The sequence below is a fragment of the Medicago sativa genome, chromosome 7 (genome assembly GCF_051527215.1).
Source record: "Medicago sativa cultivar Bolivia chromosome 7, Bolivia_mono, whole genome shotgun sequence".
In the NCBI taxonomy this organism is placed as follows: domain Eukaryota; kingdom Viridiplantae; phylum Streptophyta; class Magnoliopsida; order Fabales; family Fabaceae; genus Medicago; species Medicago sativa.
The window spans coordinates 102,143,935-102,161,651 of record NC_140755.1 but is presented as its reverse complement, the minus strand read 5'-3'; the positions used below and the strand labels follow the sequence as shown (position 1 = coordinate 102,161,651).

General features: G+C 34.0%; 2 protein-coding genes and 2 long non-coding RNA genes across 4 annotated transcripts; 2 read left to right on the top strand and 2 right to left on the bottom strand.

The window, feature by feature from the left end:
• Positions 1 to 634: 634 nt before the first annotated feature.
• LOC146911437 (receptor protein kinase TMK1-like) lies at positions 635 to 3,028 on the top strand. The gene is made up of 3 exons (XM_085724857.1): positions 635 to 956; positions 1,075 to 1,165; positions 2,520 to 3,028. The coding sequence occupies exons 1-3, from the start codon at positions 765 to 767 to the stop codon at positions 2,828 to 2,830; spliced, it is 594 nt and encodes a 197-aa protein (XP_085580983.1). The 5' UTR covers positions 635 to 764; the 3' UTR covers positions 2,831 to 3,028.
• A 1,246-nt stretch (positions 3,029 to 4,274) lies between these two features.
• LOC146911436 (protein DOWNSTREAM OF FLC-like) lies at positions 4,275 to 6,482 on the bottom strand. The gene is made up of 4 exons (XM_085729520.1): positions 6,094 to 6,482; positions 5,825 to 5,859; positions 4,895 to 5,013; positions 4,275 to 4,596 (listed from the first exon to the last, which is right to left on the bottom strand). Exons 1-4 carry the CDS (start codon positions 6,401 to 6,403, stop codon positions 4,431 to 4,433), a joined length of 630 nt encoding a protein of 209 aa, XP_085585646.1. The 5' UTR covers positions 6,404 to 6,482; the 3' UTR covers positions 4,275 to 4,430.
• A 1,798-nt stretch (positions 6,483 to 8,280) lies between these two features.
• LOC146911435 (uncharacterized) lies at positions 8,281 to 11,211 on the top strand. Its single transcript, XR_015019309.1, has 2 exons — positions 8,281 to 8,631; positions 10,794 to 11,211. It is a non-coding gene; the product is annotated as an uncharacterized LOC146911435 (long non-coding RNA).
• A 2,107-nt stretch (positions 11,212 to 13,318) lies between these two features.
• LOC146911434 (uncharacterized) lies at positions 13,319 to 16,166 on the bottom strand. Its single transcript, XR_015018452.1, has 3 exons — positions 15,824 to 16,166; positions 14,306 to 14,392; positions 13,319 to 13,534 (listed from the first exon to the last, which is right to left on the bottom strand). It is a non-coding gene; the product is annotated as an uncharacterized LOC146911434 (long non-coding RNA).
• Between the last annotated feature and the right edge of the window lie 1,551 nt (positions 16,167 to 17,717).

Sequence of the window (17,717 nt, the reverse complement as noted above, 5' to 3'; positions counted from 1 at the left end):
AATGAGCCATGTTATTCGTCACTGTTCCATCTGTCGTCGTTCGTCTTTCATTGCAAAACCTCTCATCATCACCGCCGCCGTTCCACAATTTTTCAGCCGGTGGAGATGTATCACTGAGGGAACCGGAGAAATGAATGTAAACTAATGATACCAACTGCTAAGAATGGATTGTAACAATTACTAGTAATGAAGAAAATTATCAACCTTCAAATGTAGTGGAGAAATTACATGAAGGTGTTCCAGCAAAGAAAATTGACAAAAAAAAAAAAACCAGGGAGAAGAGATAATTCAGGGAGACTGAGAGAGAGATTATGTCAAACATTCATACCCATTTTGATGAGATGATGACGGTGAAAATTCTAGTAAATATTTAGGCTAATTAATAAGATAGAGAAATGGGCTGGAAAGGTTAATAAGAGAGAGAAAGAAAATATGTATTAATTGCTTCTTAAGCTGTGCAATGTTGCACAGGTTAGAAAACTCCTTTAATTAAAAGCCAATTTGGGGAAGTTAAAAACTATCTTCCACAGATGTAAAGGCAAAATAAAGGAAAAAGATTCATGTACACCCTTTTCTATACACCCCTTTGTACCACTGATTATGTGGCAGGGGTAGTTGGGTAATTTCATGCGCTAAGGACAGTTTGGTAGTTTCCACAATTTGCTCCTCTTCTCTGTTCACAGATTTGTTTAATCCCACTCTTACATCTCTCTCCCTCAACCGGACCGCTCTCTCTCTCTCCCCCTCTTTCCCTAAATTCGGGGATGAAGCCCACCGTCGTTGTCTCTCCAACCCGCTCGATCTCCTCCCAACCGCTCGATCTCCTTCCACTCTCTTCGTTTCCTCATGGACGTTGGTCTCAGTCACCGGCGTGTTCCCTCACTCGTCGTGGACAACTTAATCTCTTCGCCTCCTCCCAATCGCAATTGATTCACACTCTTCATCATGGGTTGAAAGTAATCTCTATCTCAAATTTGTTTTTTATTTTCTTGGTTGAAGGTTTACATTTAGGTTTTTTTGTGTATTGAATCTTGTTTTTCCACAATTGGTACTCACTAAGTTTTACTTCAAAAGGATATGAGTGCTAAGATAGCAGATTTCGGTATTGCTCAACACGGGAAATCCTCAGGAGCTTTCGGTTATTTGGCACCAGAATGCACAACAGGTATCTTTTATAACTATTTGAAAATTTCTGAAATTAGGGTTCATTGTGATTATTTATCATAACTAAGTCGAATTAGGATGTTTTAATGACTTAGATATCAGCATATGTCTATGTTTCTTAATGCCTAGAGATGGTATAACATACTTATATTTTTGGACTAATAATTTTCAAAACTAAAGTTTAGAAATGTTGGATACAGGTTGAAATAAAAAATTATTGCTACTCATAATTGTGATTTTTATGAGAATTGTTACTTAAAATGATACAAACAAGCGCCAATAACCATCAAAATTTGAATGTTATTACTGATAATCATTCTAATAACTATAACCAATTAATAAGTTTCATTCTTGTGTAGAATGTAATAGAATTTACTTACTTCATTATTTACATGATACCAAATTCTCAAAGGCTTCTGGTGACATACATAGCTACGGAAAAATTAGTACTCTGCCATCTATGTATCTGTTAAACCATCAACGTTATGAAGTAAAAGAAATCGCTAAACAAAATAGAGCCAAAGTAAAAAAAACATAACCTATAACACATTTAATGAAATTGTTATATCCAAAGTGAAGAATAAGTAAAGAGTAAGATAACAAATCTGCACCAAAGACTATGACTACTAAAACTGTGTTATATAAACAATCTCCTTTTAACTTGCTAAGACGACGACTCACAAACTTATATAAAGCTTTCAGATGTCAGTCACTAATATAGATGGTAGAGTTTAAGAACCTCTTCATATTGCAGATTAAATGGCTACACAACATAAGAACCTCTCTGTAACTTACTTTTGTGGACAGAAAACTTCCTCGGTCGTAGAAGGTGCAGTAGAAACATTATCCGAATCCAAAGCTCTTAAATTTTCATAATATGTAATTTGAAGTTAAAACTTTGTGCAAACATCATGTCTACTATAGCTGAAGTTAAAACTTTGTGCAGGGAAGACTGTTGTGCAGAGATATATAGGATATGCAATTTACCTGAAGCACCAAATTATCAAAACAACTATACTAAAAAAAAAAATCTACTATTATATAATATTCATCAAATTTTTGATACACCAAAAATCACACAACAAAAAGCAATCCGATAAAAGAAAAAATAATAAAAAGAATAGAAGCAGGAATTGATAAGCAGAAGATGAATGATAGGCACAACAGATCCGACATATGACTTCTGCAGCTCCGTTTCACTTCTTACAAATTGAATTAACTCTCTATTTTAACCCAAATTGACCATTCCATGGACTGTGTTGAGTACTCAAACTGTTTTTGAATGCTTGTAAAATTCCAATCTAAAATGATTCAGGATAGAGCTTGTTTGAGCAAATCCGTCTATCTTATTGCAGCTACAAGCGGCGTGACTACTAAAGTTGATGTGTACAGCTTCGGTGTAATATTGATGGAGCTGTTAACAGGAAGAAGAGCATTTGATAGCAGCCAGCCTGAGGATAGCATGCATCTTGTACCATGGTTCCAATGCATGTATGTAGCCAAGGACACGTTCTTCACCGTAATTGACCACACAATTATCACTAAAGAATCGCTTGCTAGCATTCACACCGTAGCAGACTTAGCTGTTCATTGCACTGCAAGCGAGCCAGATCAAATACTTGATATGTCCGATGTGGTTACTCTACTTTCTTCTCTTGTAGAATAATTGTTAGATGGTTATTCTAATTTCTTATATTTGAATTTGTACTTTACTATATAGCTGGAGTATCATGATTAATGTTTGATACACGACATGGTAGCATCAATTGCAAACAGTGTAATAATTATACTTGAATTAGTAGTATGCATATGTAATAATTATACTTCAATTATTTGGTTACCAAGAATTATCAATTCGAGCCAATTGTCAGACATTCTAATTTATGAAAAAATAGTGGTGACGCATATGAAAAAATGTGGTCATACAGACCATATATTTGGCTAGTTTTTCTTTCCCAGGTGTAAATAATATCGTTTTAGGCGAATCGAACGCATGATCTCATTTGATCACTGCACTAAAAGCATTTCCAACCATAAATAACCTGTTTTACAATCGGCGAGTTTATCACGCCTAAGGACGGACAAGTTCTAATTTATGAAAAAATAGTGGTCACGCATGTGTAAAACTGTGGTCATACAGACCATATATTTGGCTAGTTTTTCTTTCCCAGATGTAAATAATATCGTTTTAGGCGAATCGAACGCATGATCTCATTTGATCACTGCACTAAAAGCATTTCCAACCATAAATAACCTGTTTTACAATCGGCGAGTTTATCACGCCTAAGGACGGACAAGTTCTAATTTATGAAAAAATAGTGGTCACGCATTTGTAAAAATGTGGTCATACAGACCATATATTTGGCTAGTTTTTCTTTCCCAGATGTAAATAATATCGTTTTAGGCGAATCGAACGTATGATCTCATTTGATCACTGCACTAAAAGCATTTCCAACCATAAATAACCTGTTTTACAATCGGCAAGTTTATCACGCCTAAGGACGGACAAGTTCTAATTTATGAAAAAATAGTGGTCACGCATGTGTAAAAATGTGGTCATGCAGACCATATATTTGGCTAGTTTTTCTTTCCCAGATGTAAATAATATCGTTTTAGGCGAATCGAACGCATGATCTCATTTGATCACTGCACTAAAAGCATTTCCAACCATAAATAACCTGTTTTACAATCGGCGAGTTTATCACGCCTAAGGACGGACAAGTTCTAATTTATGAAAAAATAGTGGTCACGCATTTGTAAAAATGTGGTCATACAGACCATATATTTGGCTAGTTTTTCTTTCCCAGATGTAAATAATATGGTTTTAGGCGAATCGAACGCATGATCTCATTTGATCACTGCACTAAAAGCATTTCCAACCATAAATAACCTGTTTTACAATCGGCAAGTTTATCACGCCTAAGGACGGACAAGTTCTAATTTATGAAAAAATAGTGGTCACGCATGTGTAAAAATGTGGTCATGCAGACCATATATTTGGCTAGTTTATATTTCCCAGATGTAAATAATTTCGTTTTAGGCGAATCGAACGCATAATCTCATTTGACCACAGCAACAGAACTGAGACTAATCTTCTACTCCAAGACACATGATCCTCAATAAACAATATAATTAAGCATATGGTCCAATAACATATATAAGCATATATATAAACTGACAATTGAGTTAACACTCCATCATCAAGATTGAATCAAATAGACAATAGGAAACCCAAATCCAAAGTAAATAAACTATGAATTAATTAATTAATTCTCTTCATCCAATTCCTGCATTTGCTTCAGGACCTCAGCACAGCCAGAAGCAACCTCCTCTGCCATGTACAACATAGCATTGGCAAACCTGTCAGTGGAGGCAATGTCGTTGTAACGGGTGAAAATAACGCATGCTTGGTCACGCCCAGGTGCTCTTTCGCTGCAAAATGATTAAGAAACACCAAACTATATGGTTTACCAAATGAGGCCAAAGCTTATCCCTCACCTAGTGTTGCTTGGCTGAAGAACACACCACGCTCCAAAAGGGTATGATCAAAAACCAAAATTTCACAGAAAAATGCAACAGATCCAAAATCAAAAAGCATTATGTGATACCCTTTTGAATAAAAAAAGAGAAATACAAACAAACGAAAAAAACCAATCTTAGCAAACAATCCAAACCAGATTCAACAGAAATCTTCTTTCTATTTCAAGTAATTTCTCCATTTTTTCTATACCAATAACAAAGATTCAAATGAATAAATTTTACCTTTATAAAGTGAAGTAGGACAGCTGAGATACGAACAGCACGAAACGCGACGACGGGACCAAATTGCCCAAAACTGAGAACGTAAATCTGAAATCAAGAAATTACATAGATTCAATTACGTGCAGAAGCTGAAAAATATCGCGAAGTAATGAATGAACTACAAAACTGAGAACCACACGAAACTAAGAATGCAAAACGGAGAATCACACGAACCTTAAGAAGAATCGGAGAAACTACATGCAGAATCAGGATGGGTCGTTTCTTCCAAACGAACTGTCGAGGCACAACGGCGTGGCTGATGGAGAAGAGTGTTTTGTGAGAGATTAAAATCCCTAGACCCCTTCCTCAACCCGAGACACTGGCTCATACAAAAATACTCCACCGGATCATAGACCCTGACATATAATTCTCTCCCCTTGTTTGCTTAAGCTACTCCATCGAGCACATCATCCTCGACATGAGCCAGATTCATCACAAATTCACAATTGAATCATTCACAATATGCATTTTATAATTATTCAATAAATATTGTAGCTTCTCAAGTCATCAAATGCATAATTCATTAAAAAAAACACCAATTTGAGGTATTCAACAAGTAATCTGATCACGTATATTCATATAGAGAAATACAAAATCATTCACACAACACTCCATATTTCAAAATCGGTATACACAAGCAATCACATTTTTCCATCATGATAATCTCAAGGTTATACATAAATGGTACATAGAGCAACATACACATTATATACACATTCACAATAGTTCAAATATCACACATTCGTCAATTAAATCAAACAACAGCTTACAAGGGTGTCTAATCCATATTTTTATCTCACAAATACCAGACTTTCATATATAGACATATAATAATCGTTTAACCAACATGAAAAATCACCTCATCAACAGCATTATCAAGAAGCTCTGTTATGGCTGCAAACAGAAACAAACAAACATAACTAATCACAAAGATAGACAATTAAAGTAGTCATAAAGAAGTCTGTATAGCTGACTAGAATAAGAACATACCACCAAATGCCCACTTGTGGGAAGTTGCATTTGAGTGAAGAAACATGGGGTGTACATGTAGATATTCTTATATCTAACTAGTCAAAATAATCTATTGTTTCAAATAATCTGGTTACATCACCATAAACCCTAAAATCTAAAGCAAAATTGAAAATGAAACAACACCATTTCCAAAAATTAAAGAATTTAAAGTACATAATAGTGAAATTAAACCAAAAGGGTGAACAAATTCGAATGAAAAACTTAAACTTGGTACTTTAAGAAAGAGATCTGAGAGTAAAAAGGGGTTACCAGCAATGTGAGTGATAGCGGAAGTTTCATAACCAGCATGGCAAGGGTCACACACAACACGACCCTTCAAGCAGAAAGGGTTCTTGACTGGGCGAATGGCCATAACCCTCGCTGGAAGAACACACAAAAACAACAAAAAAGCAACTCTTGAAGCCATAATGAAGGATGAAGATTGAAGAACATAGAAGAAGAATGAGAAATGGTTATGTAGTTGTGTGATTGAAGATAAAAAATCTGGGTGCTTAGAAGAAGAAGAAGAACGTGAAAAGAGAGGAGAGAGAGAATGGTTGGAAAGAGCTGTGGGAGTGTGGACCCCACATTGCCACATGTCAATTTTTTGTGTGGAGGTAGGAGGGTGTTTGCCACGTTAGGGTGTATGTCTATCAGGACTCCAAAATAAATCCCTATTAGTCGAAAAAGCTTTAATCAAATTCTTGGGCTGCACAAAATCTTTACCTACCCTCTTTATGTCACCATCCATAATACCTTTGCATAATTATTAAGATTCTCACAGTGTAAGTTCATCTCCTTCAATCAAATTCTTCTCGAGGCTTTTTTGGTGATTTCTTGCAGATTGGAAGCTTTCTCTCGTTTTCTAAAACATAATTAATTATTCATAGATGAAACTGTGGATTTGTGTTAATAGTAATAATACTACTATATAATTAAGGTCTTTAATTTTTGCACTTTGATAGTTAACAATGTGTGTGCACACAATAAAGATGCAAACATCATTTAGCTCACAAACAACAGCGAGATCTGAGTTCAAATCTGATATCTTATCTTCACTCAATCACGAGACTTTAGGGTTTAGTTGGATGTCAAGGTAAGAGAGACATGATAGGACAAATTAGCATATTTCAATTCATCGTTTGATGTATGAATATTAAGAAAAGTTAGCAATGTAGTTAACACATCTATTTTATGTATGAATATACTTAAAATGTTATATATTATTTTTTTTGTCAACTAGTCTACTGGCTAGAATTCAATTTTTAAACTGAATAAGTGGGTGTTTGGTGTATGAAATTTGACCCCTACATATAATAATGCATTGTTTCTGCCAACTAAGTTATGGTCACAGTGCACTTAAAATGATCTTTGAATGTAAGTGAAGTAAATTGAGTTTTCCTACTCCAAAACACCTGATGGTATTAAATGGTGGTTTATTTAGAAAATAAATAATATACTATATAACTAGTAATTTGAAAATGGACTCATATTTAGAGACAAATTTTTAATCAAATTGATGTTTATATATAAGAACCGAGGAAGTATCTATAATGACCAAAACTTCTCTTGGAGAATTACTTCCAAGGAGCATTTAGTAAGTTCATCTTTGCTCCATTTATGTTTGCTCCATTTACTCCTTTTCAATGCATAGATATGTGACATATGTTAAAAGCAAATCTAATGGTTGAGATTAAAATGCCTCATCACATGCTCTCTCCACTATAACACACTAATTCTTTTCTCCTTCACCTTCTCCATTCCCCCAAATTCTTTGATCGACTGTGCTGAAAGAGTATGGGAAATTGGCATCATCATTGATTGGAACATAGTTTTTACATAATCGTTCTTTCTTCATGAATTTTATGTTAATTTTTGGAACAAATTTCACGTAATCGTCTTTCACATAATCACCGACCTTATTTTCACATAATCGTTCTTTCTTCACACTGCAAAAATCACCGACCTAAAATTGAACGAGTCAAGTTCACCTCCGAACCCGTTAATGGCCGATGAATCTGTAAGTGTTCGATTCCATTTTCAATTCTCTTTCTATTGATGTTTTATCGCCATAGTTGAAGCTTTCTAGCTCCCACAATTAGGGTTTTATTGATTCTGATTTTTTTCCGTTTTTTGTTTGGTGGCGGCGGCACTGGGGTGACAGGGAGACGCAACCATGATGGTGAGAGGAAGAAGGAGGAGGGAGTGTTTGTACCGTTTCTGAGAAAGAAGAAGAAGAGAGCGGTGTTTTACTTTTCATTAAAAAAGTGCTCATGCGAAAGCTTTTAATCCCAACCCTTGTTTTTACATTGGAAAATGATTCATGTACCACTCTTTTGGTACACCCTCTTATACCACCATGACATGGCAATAAAAAATAATTAAAAATAACAAATAGATTTGGCAAATTGAAAAGAAAAAAAAGGAGAAAAAAAATCATAGTTTCAGATCTATGTTTGTCTCTCTCCACTCACGCTACCCTTTCGCTACCGACGGCCACCAGCTATCTCTCCAATTCTCTCCGACGGCTCCATCTCAACCCTCTCTCCGATGGCTCCATCTCTCTACCCATTCTTAGGCGACGGATCTCTCCATCTCTCCCTCAACCCTCCGGCGACGGCCACCAGCTATCCTTTCTCGCAGTCAACTCTCACAGTAAGTTGCTCTCTTGAATTTATATTTTTTTTTACACTTTATGCTTTATGGGTTATTGTTTCCAATAGTTTTCATATTTGTGTAAATCGGTTTAGATGATGTTTTAATCTGGTCTAGATGAGTTGTACTAAGTCTCATGTGAGTATGTTGAGGATTGAATATGTGAATATGTTGAAAATAATTAAGTTATTTTGAGGATTGAAAATGTGAATATGATAATTTCTAAGATTTTTTGTACAAAGCCATACTCTTAAACTGCTGCAATGGATTAGAATGGATTAGAATGCAGTTTTTGTGTTTATGATATAGTTGTACAGGAAATGGATTAGAATGCAGTGTGTTTAGATTTCTTATTTGCTCTTTTGATTTTGGTTTATGTGTATGAATTGATACCATCTTGTTTTGATTTAAACTGCATAATGAAGGTAAAAAATATTCTGTTTTGATGTGAAAATATCAACTGATACAATTTCTATGTGCTTGCTGAATTTTTCATACACATTAGTTGAAAGAATTCACACTCTACAAAGTATACAATGGAAAAAAAATTTACTGTGAAAATGACACATACACTTGATATGTATAGAATATAGAATGTAGATACATTTGATCTTGTGTTTCCTTTTTCAGTGATTATATAGTAAATAGGGTACTTTATATAGATAGTGATTACTGCTAAATGTTATCAGTTTGGTATATGGATTAAATAGGGAACTTTATAGAATTAATAGTGATTAAATAGTAAACATGGAACTTTATATAGATGGTGATTACTATGCACACTTTCTTATAGATTTATAGCAACATGGTCCATCGTGATTGTAGGTATCAGGACTACAAATCATAACCATTTTTGAACAACTATTGAATGTGATTCATTCTGTTTCCAATTCTTATAGTAAAAATGATAAACATCTTTCTTGTATTATGTAAGGATTTAAATTTGAGTATGTTGAAGAATTTGTTTCATACATATCCAGTAAAAAAATGAAGACTTTTTACTACTTTGTACATATCCATAAATAGTATTGCTAAACTCCCTGCAATTTCATGATCACATATCTGTTAAAATCTTCTGTTACTTTAGTGTCTTATTGTTGTCTTTTGGGTTGTTGCCTATTAAGATGTTATGTTGTTGGCTGCATTTGATGGGATCTACAAATGGGATTGGGATGATAATTTGTGTGGGTTAAGTTAAGTCATTCTTTGGCTAGTTTGTGTGAAACATGTTATACATAGAATAACATTCATCTCTCATTGTTATTTTCTTAGTCAAAATTCACAAGTTTTCCTCTAATTATTTAGCATGTCTTTAGTGATTATGCCTATGAATGATTCATGGTGAACAAGCTTGTAGGTTGAGTTGTTTGGTTGTGCGGGAGTTGCGATGTTTGTGGTGATCAATCTTGTGATTATATTAATGAGTTTGTGGTCATATGAGATGTCTTATGTTCAGTTTTGTATTCGTTCGGCGTGCCAAGCAATATATTTGCACATAACATTTTTTTTTTGGATTCATTGCTCTGTTGTTTCATTTGATCATGTATCTTTCGTTCAACTTCATGGGATTATTGAAGCGCTCTTAATTGTGCAGTTAGCTGGACTACTTTGTACTTATGGTTGCAGGGGCATTTGGTTTTGGCTACACATATCTTATCTTGGGTTACTTTGATTTGTTGTCATTGCTTTTTTAGCATCATTGGGGTGTTTTTGCATGTTTTTTGTTTAGTTTTGTATGTTAAGTGCCGCTGTTAGTTTATACAGTGATGAATTTATTTGGATGTAGTTTTCTTTACTTGGCATTCCTTATTCAAGCTTTTCAATATGTTCATTTAGCCATGAATCGTGAAACAAAACAAAAAGGTATGTTACTTCCTTCGATCAATGTTCCTTTTTGTGTTAAGATATTGCATTATGATTAATTAGACTTTCATTTATAGAGGATACCTCTCTACATTAGTCTCTTTGTAGTGTTTGAATTTGTTCACTTGATTATTATCCAAAAGTTGGACCAAGAACAAATATAGTTGCTCATTAAGCCATTGAACAAATAATTTTCAAAAAAAAAATGAAATATGCTCATTGCAATAACATGTTTGGTTACCTTCTATTGTTATTTTCTTAAGTTCGATATAGAAGCATTAACATTGATGCATTTTCAGGTTGGTCCATTGATTAAAAATTTGATTTTGATACAAACAACACATCCATGAAAGTTGTGAAAATGAGAGCTTTGATATTGAATGCAGTGCTTAGATCAATTGAATTCTCTAGGATTGATACTTATCAACAACAAGTCAACCTAATGACACACCATCATAGCAGATACAGTACGTGGTGAACTCAATCACAAGGAAAAACTCATCCCTTTGTAGGAAATTTGTAAATTAGTGATAGGACTTGATGAGTTGTAGTTCTATTGTAAAATTATAACAAGACATGCTAAGTTGTAGTTCCACCGGAAGATATTATCATTTTGTTATAAGTTTTTAACTTATTTTTGTATGTAATGATGTTTGGTAAAAAAAAATAGGTTACTCTTTTGATAAAAAGTGGATACAAGCTTCAACAATTTGGTTAGTTTGCGAGTTTCTGTCATATTTTTGAAATTTCTAAAAACTTATCATAGAAATACCACAAGTGTGTCCCTTTTATATGTCTTATAATGTTATGAGATGATAAAAAAAAAGTAACAAATGTTAATTTCAAGACTAAAAAAAAATTATAGTTACACCTTTGATAAAAAGTGGGTACATGCTTCAACAATTTGGTTAGTTCACGAGTTGCTGTCATATTTTTGAAATTACTCAAAACTTATCAGAGAAATTTCATGAGTGTGTTCCTTTTATGTGCCTTGTAAAATTATAAGGTGATAAAAAAAGTCAAGAATGTTAATTTCTACAATAAAAAATTGCAGTTACTCTTTTAATAAAAAGTGGGTAAAGACGGACAAAGAAATGTCATGAGTGTTCCTTTTACAATCTGCGAGTTCATCACGCCTAAAGAAGGACAAGTCATAATTTATGAAAAAATAGTGGTCACGCACCTGTTAAAATATGGTCACACAAACCATATATTTGGCTAGTTTATCTTTCCCAGGTATAAATTATCCCGTTTTAGGTGAATCGAACACATAATCTCATTTGATCACTGCACTAAAAGCCTTTTCAAACATAAATAACTTGTTTTACAATCAGCGAGTTTATCACGCCTAAAGACGGACAAGTTCTAATTTATGAAAAAAATAGTGGTCACTCATTTGTAAAATTGTGGTTATACATACCATATATTTGGCTAGTTTATATTTTGCAGGTGTAAATAATATCGTTTTAGGCGAATCGAACGCATGATCTCATTTGATCATTGCACTAAAAGCCTTTCCAACCATAAATAAATTGTTTTACAATCTGCGAGTTTATCACGCCTAAAGACGGACAAGTTCTAATTTATGAAAGAATAGTGGTCACGCATGTGTAAAAATGTGGTTATACAGACCATATATTTGGCTAGTTTATATTTCCCACGTGTAAATAATATCGTTTTAGGCGAATCAAACGCATGATCTCATTTGATCACTGCACTAACAGCCTTTCCAACCATAAATAACATGTTTTACAATCGGCAAGTTTATCACGTCTAAGGACGGACAAGTTCTAATTTATGAAAAAAATAGTGGTCACGCGTGTGTAAAAATATGGTTATACAGACCATATATTTGGCTAGTTTATATTTCCCAGATGTAAATAATTTCGTTTTAGGCGAATCGAATGCATAATCTCATTTGATCACTGCACTAAAAGCATTTCCAACCATAAATAACCTATTTTACAATCGACAAGTTTATCACGCCTAAGGACGGGCAAGTTCTAATTTATGAAAAAATAGTGGTCACGCATGTGTAAAAATGTGGTCATATAGACCATATATTTGGCTAGTTTATATTTCCCAGATGTAATTAATTTCGTTTTAGGCGAATCAAACGCATAATCTCATTTGATCACTGCACTAAAAGCATTTCCAATCATAAATAACCTGTTTTACAATCGGCAAGTTTATCACGCCTAAGGACGGACAAGTTCTAATTTATGAAAAAATAGTGGTCACGCATGTGTAAAAATGTGGTTATACAGACCATATATTTGGCTAGTTATCTTTCCCTGGAGTAAATAATATCGTTTTAGGCAAAATATATATATGCGAAGATTTCCCCAATTTCCAACGAAGACAACCACCGCAACGACCGCCGTCCACCATTAAACATGTAATAAAATGCTGTTGAAGGTCCTACGTCTTTTCCACATTCAGGTACTCCATCTCACACACTAATTTCTTCGGATTCGATCTTCAAAAATGATGGTTCTATTTTGCAGATTTGGTATCTTATATGCTAATGAATATGAACAATTTGACTAGAGTAAAATTCTTGAACAATTAACTTTCCAGAATCTTTTGGTTTGTATTCCTCCTAATCCATTTTTTAGAAATTTGTGAAACCACAATGTAAAACCAAGAGACATTGTGGTTGATGAAATTACTCAAACGTCAGTCACTCGTGTTTGTTCACCTTTGCCGTCTTTGTTTTTGTCTTCATCGTCTTTGAAAACACTCTCCTTTGTCGTCTTTGTTTTTGACATCAGTGACAGTTATGGAGTTCCGATTGACATTTAAGGAGGTCATAGTTTAAACATTCAAAACCAAAAATATCTAAATCTCATTCATATAATTCTTTCATGAATAACAATCAAATTAATAGATACAATACATAGTTTAAACATTCAAAACCAAAACAATAGTGTAACGGGTGGACATTCAAAACAATTGCAAAAGATAAAAGTATGTAGTCCAGAAGCATTGCAGCAGTGAATTCCACCAATGCACTGTCCCAATCCTTAACCCTCAATGGCTGCATTCAATGCTAACAACCAGTAAGCACAGACTATTTGAGAATCATGATAAAAATAAAAGAAAGAATATAGTTACAGGACATGAAACTAAAATGACAGTCAATTAAAGAAAGAAACTAAAATGCATAAAAGTGGATCAGCAAGAAGCAATCTAACCATATTTTTCCTTGTGTAGTTGACTATATGTATGGACTGGAAGAAAAGGAATTTTAAGGAACATTGATTCAATGAAAAGGTTTTCCTGATTTCGATGTAATAATTTCATGTTTGTCTTGGATTATTATATTTTTCCAATAATGATATGTAACTGGAACAAAGATTATATAGTATTACATGAACAAGTGTATTACGAGCATTATCGCAGGGTTACTGAAATGTTGGATTAAAGGTTGCAGGTAGACAATAAAAATTTTAACTGCAGAAAATTCTACAAGGGAGAGTGAGGTACCTTTGCAACTATCCTTGCACCACTGATAACATGATAAAGACTATCAGCCTTCTTTGCAACCACAAATTCGATAGATAGATGGAAATTTCCCTAGACTCTAATTGTATCGATACAAATTTGAAGAGTCCAAATTATCCATTTCACATCTCTAATAATTTAATTATCAACTTAATATTACAACCCACGTACTTATAAGAAGTGTATTTATCTATACGACATATTTTGTTGGCACAAAATTGTGTTTATTTTAATGTGTACATCTGAAGTCATGTTAGAGTTGGGAAAGGTTCTTCCCTTTAAATTATGTTGAGGAAAGGTTTACCTCAGTTAGAAGCACTCCCATTTTGAGCACCCTACAATGAGACCCATGTCAGTGTCATGTGATATCTCATTGAAGTTTATCTTATTCCTGTTAAAATTACAGCAAGGAAAAACCATCATTAAATTGAAAAGAAACACAAAAAAAAAACAGCAAAACAAAAAAAAGGACTAAGGTTTGTTTGTTTATTTATTTCTTGAGCATTTTGGCGGAGAGTAGAGTTAACATGTTGATAAATAGCACCAATAAAATAGAAAATAGCAGACATATAACTCATAACCAACAACCTCAAATATAAGCTACATGATATAATCAAAAAGGTTCACCAGATATACGAAAACCAAATTTGATATTATCAAGGCACTAGTTTTCTATTGCATTCTAAGCAATCGATAAGCAAGTCAATCAGAAGCAACAATCACAACAGAATTGACATTATAATATACATATATTAGGCCCTTAAGTAATTGACAGCCACACACATGAATAACTTTAGTATTAGAGATTGATCACTAGTATTATAGACTGATATCTATATTTATATAATTACGAAGCAAAACCAATCACTAGTAAACATTATATAATTCCCTGGTTGTTAAATCAAATTCAAGAACAAGCTAAGGATTCATCCATACAATCAACAAACAACTGTGAATTTATGGTGCCTATTTGTACTCCTTTTCCTCCTAGCAAACTAAGTGCATCTCGGCGATCCAAAACCGGACAGCATTCACGACTAAAGGTAGGCAACACCACCAAAAACACCTACTGCCCTGGCCAGCTAAAACAGCGCCCAGCAGGGGCTATTACAGACAAAAAAAAACTGCCTAAAAACACCAAAACTGGGCACAAAACAGCCGCATAACAGCAACAGCACTCAGCTGCCAGTAACAGTCCCAAAAACACCATAAAACGCCAAAAAAACACCCAATCTTGATAAAAATGTGTAAGATATTATCTATACGGAAAAGCTAATAGTTTATCTTTCACAAAAATGACAACACTATCACAATCTTCTAAATCTTACATTATATATAAGCTTTGAGATTGTAAGTATGTTCAACATTACTGGAACAAATTCATCACTGAAGACAATTAAGCTAAATTCTTTAACCTCGTCTTACATGCTTGGCTTGAATGATAAAATAACATTGGAGTAACTAACACTTATTAGCCTACGTATTTTGGAGTTTTTATATGGGCATTTTAGAAAGACTATAATAATCTAGTCTTACCAAAAGAGGCTGAGTTTGATAACTTCATTACTTCTAAGGTGGTTAACACATCTTTTCAGATTGACAAATTCATAAAAATAGCATGAAATACATATCAGCAATGAGAATACATCTCGTAATGAAGCTGAAATACATCTCGTAATGAAATACATCTCATAAACAATAGCATGAAAAATCACTCAAAAAACAATAATAATAAACATATTAACAAAAACAATCACTGAAATCAACAAAAAAACCTAAACATTCTTAAAAAAACATTATCCAGAACAGATTGGGTGAGCACCGTTTGAGTTCAGATTGAGTGAGTGAGTTCCATTCCGAGATTCTGATATTGAGTTCTGATTGGGTGAGCTGAGTTCCGTTTGAGCACCGTTTGAGTGAATTGAGTTCCGATTGGACCGATTGTAGCATCGATTGAACCGATTCAAAGCTAGGTTAGGTTTTGGGAGTGAGAAGATTCTGAATCTTAGAGCGAGTGTGAGAGCTAGGTTAGGTTAGGTTTTGGGAGTGAGAAGGCATAACGATTGAGAGGATTGAGAATGAGATGTAAAATTTGAGAATGAGATGGAGATTTGGGGGTTTTGGGGAAAGTGAGAAAAGGGGAATGAAAATTTGGGGAAAGTGTACAAGCGGGGGGATGAATGGGGGAGGGGGATTTGCTGCTGTAAAAAATAACGCAGTTACACGCTGTTTTTCATTTAAGCCATTGGATTAGATTACAACATTGGAAAGTCTTGTGGCACAACTTCATCCAACGGCTGACATTAAAACTGCGGGCAACTGCGGGAAAAGTTACAGCACCAAATCCCAATCCATGAATGGGTGATAAAGAAAGGGTGAAGGAAGAGAGGAGAAATGTGTGTGGGTCCCACTTGCCACTTGTTGCATTTTTGTGTGGGTGTGTAGTGGTGGATGCCACATAAGGGTGTATACCAATCACTACTCTTTTACATTTTCCACATGTCACATATCAATAAAGTGAAAAGGAATAAATTGAGGAAATTTAAATGGAGCAAAGATGGACTTGCATTTGGTGGATATAGTAAAATTATCTCTTTGAAAATAGTTCCTTAGTATAAAAACCCTTGTCTCCCCTGCTCCTTTACTACTTGGTTTATACAAACATACTTTTGCTGACCATATATCATGTTGTGTTCTATGAGTAACAGAATTTTCCAATATGTTATGCGTACATATTATTTAACAAACCGATACACAACATCCCAGTGCAAAAAGCACGGTTCCATTCTATTACACAGGGCAGCGGTGAAGCTATGTGCCTAGAGAGTATTTGACCATTATTCAGAATATATATATATATGGTAGTGTTAACTTGTGTCCTTAGGGCACATGTTAAGAAACTAAAAGAAGAAACTTTTTCTAAATGATTAAAAAGTTAAATATTAAATGCAATGCACACATTCCAATAAGTTTTTTCTATATTTGAATCATTAACTTGTGCCTTGAGGGCACAAGTTAACATTTCCCATATATATATATATATATATATATATATATATCAGGGTTGTTCCTTGCCAAGCGCAAGGAGCTATACGGAGTCGAGCCTCCAATTTATGGGGGCCTCAATTATTTGTAGGGGTACAAATATAATTGTTGGGATGTAGTATAATGTTTTCTTTTGTTACGTAGGTCTAAATCAAACATTTATTATTTGATAAAAATAAAGAGTAAATAGACAAGTTAGGCCAAACTCACACATCTATCAACAAACAAAAAATTCAACAAAACAAATTAAAATCAAAATAATCTTCATTGTTTATTTACAATTGTTTAAGTTATCATTAATTATTTTTATTAAGGGTCATTTTTAATATTAGAACCGAGCCTCCAATTCTATTGGAACGGCCCTGATATATATGTGTGTGAATTGCTTACCTGATTTATGATTCCTCTGGCCAGCTTGTTTGATTGAACATAAAGGACTTTGTCATCATGCATTTGGAATAACTCTTAAATATGTAGATTCATCTATGCCATACACGTGTCTTTCTATTGGATCTTAGAGGATTCGGGGATCATTACATTTAGGCTTTGTTTGGATGCACAAAGAAAGTAAAAGGAAAGAACGAGAAAGGAAATATTGTCTAAGGAAAGAAAGAGAATAGAAAGTAAGAGGATTGTTTTGGTTGTTTGGTATAAGAGAAAGTGGAATAGAA